Genomic DNA, 12,517 nt, shown 5'->3' with positions numbered 1-12,517 from the left:
TACTGCTTGCAAACCAATGATGGTAAGATGATGTCATGGGGTAGGACTGGATAAGTCTGACTTCTTCCTACTCCATTCAAGCATGTACTAGGTATAAGCAAATTGATATTGGATTAGCATTTGTTGGATATGTGTAAAATTATGTGTGTTGATATATCAACTGTCTTTACATGCTTGAAAGAATAAATAAATCAAATCAAGGTTTGGTTGAGTTTAGGCAACCAAAGTACCTGGTCAAGGTCAGGTAAAAGAAGAGAAAGAGCACTGGAACAACATCAAATTCGAATTGTGATTTTCTGGCCTATGACAATGAGCAACATTAATAATAATAACCTGCAAAACTTGCTGTGTTAATCTTGTCATATTGCTAACCACTTTTAGTTGGAGGATTGTAAAAAAGTGAGAGAAAGACAGAAAATGTTAAACTTGAATGTTTTATTTTTATTACAATTTAATATTTCATTCAAGAAAAGTTACAAAAATATCTGTATTTGCTGTCAGTTATAGTTCTTAGAAAGAAAGAAAATCTGAATTGGCAGGTCAGATGTTGAAAAAAAAAAATCAGAAAGTCAATCAGCCAATCAAACTGCACTCAGTGCATCTCTGTATATAGGTTGCTCATGTTACTTCACTAGGAAACAATTCCAGTGAATTCCATACAGTGAGGTTTAAAATAGAAATAGCAGATACCCTGAGATAATGTATCATAATCAGTACTGGGAGAGAAAAAAGTTTAATATTTAAGAAATAAAACCAATAAAACCCAGTGTTCTGTCTAGTATCATCAGGGCTTTTTCCACTACATTCTTATGCTTATGTTCTTATCATTGTTTGTACTTCAACAGAGACAGCTGTGGAATAAATAGAGAGCGGCTAGTCACACCTCTAAACGGTACATGCTACTATCATGGGAGTGTGTATACATGAATGTGTTCCACACATTTGCCCTAGAAACCAAGATGGTGGGCTCACAACAGCACTTTGTTTGTTGTATTTTTTGAACAACAAGAATGTTTATGAGTGTGTTCATGTTTTTTAAATATGTTACAAGAAGTACAGATGTGGAGTCTTAATTTCTGTTCCATTCCTCCTGTGACAGTGATGCAGCATCCTCCTTCATTCTTTCACATTAGTACAGAAAAGAAAGAAAATCCTGACCTGGGACTTGGTACCACATTTACTGACAAATTTTCTCTTGTCAGGGGAACCCTAATACTAATGTGTTGGTTTTTACTGGAAGCAGAGACATGGCGTCCTTGAGAGTTTTTATCAAAAGCAGAGCACACAATAGCTGTGATGGCCTCCTTTGTGTGTTGATAAATACCCATGGTGATTTACTGGTGCCCCAGGGCTGTGGTTATTAATTGATTATTATCTCTGAGGACTACCATCAGCACTTTTTTTCTAATAAGTCAACTTTTGTCCCCACCTAATTGCTTAACAATTTCTATGTGGCAGAAGAAAGGGCTACTTGCGAGTTACCTTAAAAAATGGCCCGAGTGTTCGATTGCTGTGACACTAAATATTCCTCCTTTACTTTCCTGCTTCATTCTACTTTCACCTTTCAGTCAACTTTCCTTATTTTTATGTTTTTCTTTGTTCTTTAATGTAGTCTTCACACAGATAGCAAAAGGAAGTCATTATTGTTTAGGTTCTGCAAGTGCATGTCATAATTACAGTATTGCTGCTTGTGTTCAGATATCAGTCAAAAGTGAACTTGGGTTTCTTTTGGTAGATGTATAAACATGTTTACATTTCTCAAAGTAAGACACTAAAAATTACTGTTTTGACATCAGTAACAAGTACAGGTCTTGTATCCATACTCATATCAAAAAATTTCAAATGCTCCCCAAAATATCTTTGACTAATTTTAAATATTTCTTATTGCTGTTCTGCTTATTTGTACATTACAGTCAGTTGTTAAACTGTCAATTTGTTGATTTGTTTGTACTTAAAACAAAATAGCTACAAAGAATAAGAGAGATCTTGTTTTGGATACAGGCACAGTGCTTAGTTTATTATTGGTTTGGGTCTTTTCAAGGGATTTAAAGACAATAATAAAAATATCGACTACTACCAGACTACACTTCATGGTTTGGGGCCAGTCAAATACAGTAGTATTTCCTGTTCTGGCCCTTAATCTTCAACACCTGGGGAGGTTTTGACAGTCTGTGAATTATAACCTACCTCCTCATCGCCATTTACAGAAGTAGATAAACACTTGCTTTTCCCTGCAACGCAGCATTAACTGAACATTTCATGGGTTAAAAGAGCAAAGTCAATGAGGAGGAGAAATTCCCATCCCATTATTGGCCCAGTGCAAAGTGAACATGTCAGCGATGAAGCTAAGCATAAAGATGAATATTGCACTACTAGATCCCCAGTTGCTCCACACTGTTCCAATTGCAAACTCCTCTTCTCTTAGCAGCTGAGAGATTAACTGAAGATGACTGTTAGACTCGGTGCCAAATGGATTTCTTCCACCTTGTTCACAATCACTCATTGTCATAATGATACATGACCTGGCAAGACAGTTTGTGCTGACAAAAGGCCTCCATCCACAGCCTTTTATTTCTTATATCTCTTTCAGAGAATCAGAGAGACAAATACATCACCCTCAGTATTGAAAGCACATAAATCTTGTTTTAAGAGGCTTGTGTCTCCTCAGATTCTGTCAGACAAAGGCTGAGACTTTTATTTATTACCTCAATCCTTGTTTGGCTGGCTGTTGTGTCTTCAACAAAATGATAGTTTTATAGATAAGCACTGACGCACATTATGATCAGTGGTAATAAAGATAAGCTGTAGGTGGAGACTGGAGGTTGAAGACCTGTAGTGCTGGTTTTGCTTTGTTTCACACTATTTTACCCAAGAACTCAATTCACCCATCATGAATGACAATTCATATACAGACGTGACCCATGAAAGGAGAAAACCTGAATAAATGAGTGGTCTCCTCCAGGATAACAGTGACGCCGTCTATAGGACACAGGGGGTCACTGACTGGTCTGATGAGTATAAAGATGATGTGAATCAGATGCTGTGGCCTTCCCAGTCACCAGGTCTCAGCCCTGTTGAAAAGCTATGGGAGATGTTGGAGTGAAGTATTAGACAGCGTCTCCACCACCATCATCAAAACAGCACATGAGGGAATATCTGTTAGAAGAATGGTGTTCATCTCTCCAGTAGAGTTCAGAGACTTGGAGAGTCAATGCCAAGGTGCACTGAAGCTGAAATGGTCCCACGTGGTGGGCCAGCACCTCACTAACACTCTTTGTGTTGGGTTTTTCTTTGTCACCCATATGTTTGTCAAAACCACACAAGTCATTTTATCAGGAAATAACACTAATATCTGTTGTAATCACAATTCAACCCTAGGGTTTATAGTTAAAGACAGGTTCATTCCTGATTACCCAGTGTTTTTGCCACCATATACATGCGCAAAGTGTGTTCATAGTGCTGGTAGTTTTAGTCTAACCACTGAGATCTGTTGCTGCTCTTCCTCATGCAACAAATCTGGTTAATTGTCACAGTAATTTATTTTAGTGCAAGTTAAGTTCAACAAGTCATTTTTTTAACACAAAAAAAACCCAAAATAAAACAAAAAAAGTCTTTCTTTTTTTTTTTTACCAAAAAAGAGAAGATATAAAATAGGTTTAAACTACCCTTTTCCAGGGAGGATGTGCTAAACTGGACTTACTAAAACACTGGCCTTAAAACATTTACAAAAATAGGAGTTAAAATAAATACTATATAGAAACAAGAGGACTCGGAGAGTGTATGTACCTCTGCCATGGCACAACATTTGCTCATGCAAGAGTTCCTTGTGGAAAATGAGATCCAGAACAACACAAAATGCCAAAATACTTGAAATCCAGATCGGATCCGGATAATCTTTTAGGGTGTGATAGGCAGTTATGCATCTTACCTGAACATTTCAACGTTCTATCTGCATTATAGGCCCAGTTATGGCAGAAAATATGCATTAAATGGGGTTTTCAAAATTTATTTTAAATGGCCATCAGAGCCGGATGAAATTTGGTCTGGTGATAGACATTATCACCACATACTGTACATGTGTTAAATTTCAAACAAAAAATGATTCTAACTTTTGACAGAGGTATGATTTTTTATTTTATTTTGCCACGTTAAATATGTGTGTGATTTTTTTCCGCGTTATTTTTGGTGATAATAATTGCACCTCAAGTGAGTTGAGTAGAGGAGTGAAAGTAATGTGTGAGTTAGGATAATCACCTTTATTTGGCCAAGTATGTTACACACAAGGATTTTATTTCCGGTACAGGACTGGAGCCAACTCAACCGATGGCTCTAACCATCAGGGGCAACTTAGGGGTTCAGTGTCTTGCCCAAGGACACTTCGACACATGGACTGCAGGGCCCGAGATTCGAACCTCCTATCCGCTGGATGGGAGACGACTGCTCTATCCACTGAACCACAGTCACCCCCAAGTTCCTTAGCCTCAGGCCCTTGCAGGATCAGAGTTCACAATCCTGATGGGTTGGCAATGCTGGTTTTGAGAGAATGGAAATGTCCACTGAAAGTCCCGTGCAGGAACAGTCCTTCATAATCAGATGTACTCTGGCTCTACGCCACTGTGTACCAATCCACAAAACTCAGCTGATCAGACTAGTATCTGCGGAGCTTTGTGTTCTGTATTGGTGTCGTCATACTAGGCAGCAATTAGACCTGCCAGGAAGCTTTCAACAGCAACAATGTAGAATCATTTTAGAGTCCTTGGACAGGTGATAAAGCTGCTGCATAATCTTCCTGCACAGTTGATATTACAAAATCTGCCATACTTCATTGGCTTTGAAAAAAAATCTGCAGCAACCTGGGAGGAGATTTGGGGATTTAGGCCACTTTGGAGCTATAGCTGTATATTTAAGGTTTTTGTCAGGGTTTCACTTGATCTCCTTTCATTTAAAAACTGTCCTGAGTAAGTCCACTACATTTACTTGTACACATAGTAACACAAAGAATTATTTTCATGATAAGTAAAACATTGGCATGACCAGATTTTTTGTTTTGAGCTTTCTCTTCCTGTGAATTGTATTGTTGTTATTTCTTTAGACCAACTCACAAATCTCATGTCTGCTGTGAAAGTTTATTCATTTTTGGTCTAAATCAAGCCTTTTCTGCACTTTCTTCTCCAAGGAACAATGTTGAGGTACTGTGGCTTCAGACTTACTGCTGGTATTATCTTGTGATGAGAAAGGAACGTCAGTCTTTTGTTTTAATAGTGTCTCATTCGTTCACATGCCAGCACCGCAAAATAGAGCCGTAATTACTGTCCTTAATTGATGTGGTTTTGCCACCTCAGAAGATACTTCAGAGCTCTGCTCCCCCTTCACTGTATAGGCCCCACTGCTGTTGTTTGCACTATATTTCTGCAGCTATTGATTGCTATTATGGTAAATCCAATGGGCACAATGGAACGCTATCAGCAAAATGCAGGTTAATTATCTCAGGGTCAACTACTTTGGAAGCTTCACAAAGACATGGTCTTTCTCTTTTTATTGCCTAACATTACATTGCAAATACAAATTATTAACCAAGTCCCATTATTTCGCTAATAAGGGGGCAGGTTTTTTGTCATTATTAGAAGATGACCTCCCATTTTCCACAGATTGTGTTTGTGAAGTTTTAAACAAGCCAAGACTAATTTATCTGATCTGTGGTTTTTCCTGTTAATTACTTTTTCATTGAGTTCATGCTTGTTATGTATATTTTGTTAATAGTGTGCATTACGAGCAGCTTCTAATTTACCTACATTATTAAACCAGATGAAAGCGATTTGCAATTTGTCACTAAAAATGTGCATGTTCACCTCAGGAAATCATTTCATCATAATAGAAATAACATTTATAATTAATTTATATTAAGTCATATATATTATCATTAAGTTTCCAGCAGATGCACAGATAATTAGAAACTTTTTCTGAAAGTTATATTTCCTGCTGTTAACAGAGCTGTCAGACATTTGACTGGCTGGAGATAAATTGGCCTTATAAGAAGGTGCAGAAGCCTATTGATGGGAGGAACCAAAGTTAATGGAATTGATTGCAGATATTGTGTTGGCTTTCTGCAGGGACTCCAGTGAATCGGATTCCTATCATGGCCAAGCAGGTGTTGGATCTCTACATGCTCTACAAGCTCGTCACAGAAAAAGGCGGCTTAGTGGAAGTCATCAATAAGAAAATATGGCGTGAGATCACCAAAGGCCTTAACCTCCCTACTTCCATTACTAGTGCAGCTTTCACTCTCCGGACACAGTGAGTACAACCACAGATGACAACCCCAGGGGTCTGATAGCCGGCTTTGCTAGCACTAGGCCAGTCACAAGTGTTTTATGTGTGTGTCCAGGATAATACAATTTTTTTTTATTTAAATGATTCTGTTATGATTAAAATATGACCATTTCTTATTCTTTAAGTGACTGTCTTATTTAATTACATGTGTTCAGACAGGTGAAGAGCACAATCATTATATGTCTGTGGTCTTCTCTGGTAATTATGGTGATGGTCAAAGTAATTATAGTATTCTATATGACACAGTAGTCCCAGTTACATTGCACTGCATTTCTCAACTCACAGTAAAGTGATAAACATTATTATGAATCATTATTTTTAATGTAAAAATTGTCAGTAGGTTAAATTGCAATACAAGGATTTCTGGACAAATAGTTGTTTTGTTTATTATCCAAAATCGGCAATATGTCCCAGTAGGGTTTAAAAAAGTAACAGGTCTTACTTGAAATTATTGAAAATACCAAATTTAAGATACCAGAGTTGAAAGTTGCAAGGTTTTTCAAGAACATGTTCTTATTGTTAATACAGAAAAAAATGAAAACCTTTTTAGAAAATTTTCACATGTATTAAAAATCAATAACTGAAATCAGAATCAGCTTTATTGGCCAGGTGTGATGGACACAACAGGAATAAATCTCTAATTTACCAAAATATTCAGACTCTAATTCAATACTTTGTAGAAGCAAATGCAATTTTGAGTCTTTCAGCATATGTCTTTACAAGTTTTGCACACTTTGCACACTGCCGCTCAAGGTCAGTCAGACACTCCAGTGTTGTCTTGGCTGTTTGCTTCAGGTCATTGTCTGGCTGAAAACTGAACCTTCACCCCACTCTCAGCTCTCTGCACTCTGGAGCAGGTGTCATAAAGGTCTGATTAATGGAGAACGGCTGAGATGGTCATCCTTCATGCAGGTTCTCCATCTCTGCAGAGGACTTTTGATATTCTGGTATAGTGACCATTGGGTCCTTGGTCACTGAACTAGGCTCTTGTCTGGTTACTATTTTTGTCATTTATCTTAATGCACTAACACAGTTCAATATATTTTCATGTGAAACAGCTGTCAGGTCCTTTGAGTGTCAAGAATTGTTGGCAGCAGGCAGAAACATCAGCAGCTCTCAATAGGCTTAATCAGGAGGCACACATTATTGAGTGCGTTAAGGCCAGTTCATGCTTTCCACATCCTTATGTCTGCAAGTGTCTGCACGATGTAAATGTTATCTGCCAAAGTCCACAAGGGTCCACGTGGACAAGTGAGCTCTTCTTCTTGCAGACAGGGGGTTGCCATCATGTTTTCTCATTCACATGTGAGGAATGTGTCTGTGTACACTTAACTCCAGCTATGGTATAAATATAAGCATGCCCATGTCAACAGGCTGTCTGTCTTTGAGCAGATAAAAATGAATGGACAGTTAAGGTTACAAAGGGTCCTGCTCCTCTCTTTTTTCTTTCAAAATGATACATTCCCTCGCCATAGTATATAGACTGTTTAGGAATGAAAGATTTTTCGGACCATATTCAATCAATAGTAATAATTAGGTTTGTAGCACACACCCAGTGTTACATGGACTTGAAGATTATGTCCATTTGCCTTTTGTCCTTTGCCTTCATTGATCACCTCTGTGATCTCAGAGATTATTCATGACATGGTAAAAAATGTACATGTATTTTTAGGATTACATTGGAAAGTCAAGGATGTTCATGACATGACTCACTGGCCAACACCTCTGAAGAGCAATTGTAGAGCATAAAAATTCAGACAACTTTAAAAAATTCAGACCTTCTTCAGGACAAATGTAGCTCAGAAATGAGGTTTTTCTAATTCCTTACCATAATTATGGAAACTGGGCTTGTTATTCTATGAAAATTAAGAAATCAGCTCACTGGAGAAAGCGGGCTATAACCTAGTAACTTAAGTGCATGTAAATGCACTAATTGCAGCATCAAAGCCATTGAATAATTCTTCCTCCCTGCAGATATATGAAGTACCTCTACCCATATGAATGTGAAAAGCGGGGACTGAGCTCCCCCGGTGAGCTTCAGGCAGCTATCGACAGTAACCGGCGGGAAGGACGTCGGCAGAGCTACGGCTCTGCCATCTTCAGCTACTCTCCTGTGGGCACCCCCACTCTCCTGTCCTCACCAAAGATACAAATGTCCCACCTACCTGTTCCCACTCACAACAGTGGCCATATCTCCCAGGTGCCTGTGATCAAGAAAGGTGAGCTAAACGTTTAAGACATTACCAAATAATACAGCACAATACCATACAATCTCAAATATTATTTTATTACTACAACAGCCTTATATTAGAGACAGGCATTTATTTCTCATATTTTGGTAAGAAGCCTTTCTCTTCTCTGATCTGATCCTCTCTTAATTTGCTGTTGATGCAATGATGCATACAACACTTCCTCCACTTTACTTGGGGGTGGCTATGGCTCAGGAGGTAGCGCAGGTCATTTCCTAACCAGAGGATTAGTGATTTGATTCCCGGCTTGTCCAGTCAACGTTTCAAAGTGTCCTTAAGCAAGACACTGAACCCCCAGTTACTCCCAGTGATGACACCGGTGTGTGAATGGGTGAATGGCCATGTGAAAGTGCTTTGAGTGTGCTGTAAAGCATAGAAAAGCACTATACAAGTACCACTTTACCTGTTATCTTGATAAACTCAGTATAAAATCAAATTCCACAGCACTAACAACAGACATGTCCTACTCATACAGCAAGGTTTAACTTTGCCATTTTGTTTGTTTGTTCCTGTAAAGATGTTTCACATTAACAGCCTTCTGTTGGCTCAACTTGCATGAGGTCTTCCTCTGCTTTTAATGTGAAATGCCTGCTGGAAGTGCTAAGTGTCATTAAAGCAGCAGAGTAATGAGACTGACATGACTCTGGCAATGTCTTGATGGAATAGGAATGTGCATTATACTGAAGTTACCTATACCTGAAGGTCAGTTCAGACTGAAAGTTGTTAATTAATAAATATAAATAATAAATATAAAGTGTGGCAGTATGCGGGATCGCTTTACAGTATTTATAAACGTTTTTATAGTCTTTTCATATGCACCTGTCGAGTACTCAGATGTGAACAATGGGAATCTGGGAAAATTATGCTTTAACAAGTAGTTTTGATTATAGCTGTTCCTTTTTGGAAACCAAAATCCGGTGACCACAAGCATGGAGTTGCTCTGAAGAAACACAGTCAGGTCAAGGAGAAAAATAAGAACATGTGTGCTAGCCTTTCTTTTTCTTTTTTGTAAGAGTTAATTTTGTTCATGATGCAATCAACAGGCATAAATAAACAAATCTCAAATTGTATTTCTGTCAGTCTAAAAGATGATTCATTTTGTCAAAGAAAAGATTGCACATGATTTATTACACAAATCACAACTTCTTTTCGAGAAATTGTTGCATGATCACCCAGCCACTTTAGGAGAAGTCAGTGTGTTCACATGGCAGAACCTGATTTCACAACAGCTGCCCCATTTCCATCCATTCATACTCATGTAACTTGTGGCCAGTATGGTCATTTCCCCCAAAGAGGAAACATCTTGTAGGACTTCCTCATACCAGTGCTGCCTTTTTCTGAAACACACTAATGCTTCACAAAGAGTCTTTTTAGGTTACAGGAAACAACATCTATTATTTCATTTAACAGATTGAATTATTGTTACATTTTTTATTATTTTTTTGCACAGCCTGCACCTGGGGTCCTGTCTGGTATGGTAGACCCCGGCCTCTATTGATCTTGTACTTAGAGCCTGTTCCTGTGCTGCCAGAATTAATGCCTCTGTGCTGTCTTTCAGTCCAGCTTTGTCCAGCCACTGGTAAGATTTTTCAATATCAGCCACTTCTTCTATGTGACGGTGGTACATACCGTGCACTAATCCTCGGCCTCCTTCCTTCCGCTTAGTGTACAGTAAGATGATGGACTTAGGGTGAAACCCACTGTGCATTGTAAGGAGCTTCCTTGTCTTGATGTCAGTAGCCTCTATCTCCTCCTTTGGCCAGCTTATTAGGCCAGCGGGGTACCTGATGACTGGCAGGGTATTAATCGCCCGGACTTTGTTCTTTCCATTCAGCTGGCTTCTCAGGAATTGCCTTACTCTCTGCGTGTACTTGGTAGTTGCTGCTTTCTTTGTGGCCTATTCATGGCTCCCATTTGCCTGCGGGACCCCAAGGTACAGTACTTGTAGCTGTCCTCAACATCTGCTATGTTTCCTTCTGGTAGTACAATCCCCTCAGTTCTGACTACCTGACTACTGGGAGAATGAAGGCTCAGGCTCAGTCTCACCCCAAATCCCCGCTAATGTTTGAAACATGTCCAAAATGCCTCTGTTGACGCGCCGTCCCCACAAATCCAGTTTGGCTTTAAATGCAGCTACTTTATCTGCCAACTTGAAGACAGTTGTCATTTTCCCCTGAAGTGACAGATTGAGTTCATTGAGCAGGCTGAATATGTCCACAAGTAAGCCAGTTTTGGCGCTCGAGTGACCGAGATGTAACCGAGAGAATGCGGTCATTTTTCAAAATAAAAGATTGTTCATACTCAGATAATGAATAAAACGGAAATAATTAATAATTTCTTGTACGGCCCGGTACCAATTGATCCACGGACCGGTACCGGTCCGCGGCCCGGGGGTTGGGGACCACTGCTCTAAAGGATCTGTGTCTCGTCAGCAAGTAGGGTCATTTCTGTCCTTTTTTTCTGTAAAGGGCAGTGGTGCACCCAGGTATTTGTATGTCTGAACAATTTCTGTATCTGTCCCCTTGATGTTTACCAGTCGGGTTGGAGCATATTTTTTATTTATGAAACCCCATTATCAGCTCTTTGATTTTATATGTAGGCCATTCCATTGACACCACTGAGCAAAGTCCTGGAACACAGTCCTGTATTCATCCTCAGTGATGCACCTGACAGCAGCTGAGTCATCAAAAACATTCTGCATTGTATGTGCAGTCCGACATATAGTGGGTGAACAGGAATGGAGCAAGGACATGAATGCTTTGAAAACACTCACCATTATGAACAGAGAAAGTCTAAAATGATGTAAACCTTAAAACAGCATCTTAACAGAGAGCTGAAATGTAGGAAGCAAATGTGTAGTATATAAGAAACACTGTGCCCAAAAAACAATGGGGTATGTATTAAGAAAGAGATGTAGAATAGATTTTAGTGGATTTCATATATTAACAGGAATTATACTATTTTCTATTCATCTACTCTTTGTTCATAATGCAAGTCACATTATTTTCTGTAGTACAGCATATTTGCACAGCAACAGTGAGAGCAAAGACAAAATAAGTATTATAAACTTTATAAGATTCATTTATGGACAAGTGACAGGGCCTGTCACATACTGCCTAATATACATGACTTTAGGCACGTATTAGTATACAGATGTGCAGTATGTTTAGAGGCAGATATCACCTTCTTAGTCTTCTTCTCTCCAGAGGAGCCAGTAATGGCCAGCTGTGTGCCCAGCCGGGTGGCCCTCCACTTGTCGCCCAGTGGCCATCATGCAACAGGCAGCAGCAGCTCAGGCAGCAGCAGCCATGCAGGCGGCAGCTCTGGAGCAGCTCAGAGAGAAACTGGAAAGCAGTGAACCACCAGAGAAGAAGATGATGATTGTGGCAGAGGAGCAGCAGAAGCTAATGCAGCACACCCTGCAGCAGAACCTGCTGGCAATGGCTACCCAGTTGCCCCTCAACATCAAACTCAACAACAGAGGTAAGATGCTTACAGGAGGTTTGAGTATACTGACCTGTGTGGAGCTCCCCCTGTGTTATGTAGCAATGGCAGACATTATATAAGAGAAAAGTTAGCAATAAATAAAATGTGTTTCTTAGTTTATTCCTACAAAGACAAGGTATAAGTCTGATGGCACTCAATGTTGGTTTTATATATTTAACACTCAAACGAACAGTGAATGTTTCCTACTAACGCATGTTGTACCAAAACCTGATATATCTTCCTCCTCTGTATCATAAAACTCCATTGTTGTCTAAAAACTATTAAAAACGCAACAGTGAGCCACACTGTTGGACTGTGAGATGTTCCTTCATTACTGTGAACACACACACACACACACACACACACACATATCGCTGTGTTTTCATTCCTTGTGGGGACTTATCCTAACCTTAACCTTAATCACTACTTGCCTAGTGGGGGGGGGGGACAAA

General features: G+C 39.3%; 1 protein-coding gene across 1 annotated transcript in view; it reads left to right on the top strand.

The window, feature by feature from the left end:
• The window catches only part of arid3c (AT rich interactive domain 3C (BRIGHT-like)), a 99,104-nt gene that overhangs the window by 85,526 nt on the left and 1,061 nt on the right, over positions 1–12,517 (top strand). The window contains 4 exon segments of the mRNA XM_020599133.1: positions 6,111–6,294; positions 8,305–8,549; positions 11,786–11,859; positions 11,861–12,062. Coding sequence (XP_020454789.1) covers positions 6,111–6,294; positions 8,305–8,549; positions 11,786–11,859; positions 11,861–12,062 — 705 coding nt within the window.

This window comes from Monopterus albus, unplaced genomic scaffold (genome assembly GCF_001952655.1).
Source record: "Monopterus albus unplaced genomic scaffold, M_albus_1.0 scaffold40.1, whole genome shotgun sequence".
Taxonomy (NCBI): domain Eukaryota; kingdom Metazoa; phylum Chordata; class Actinopteri; order Synbranchiformes; family Synbranchidae; genus Monopterus; species Monopterus albus.
Note: the sequence above shows the minus strand (reverse complement) of the source record. Positions and strands in the feature narration are given on the sequence as shown.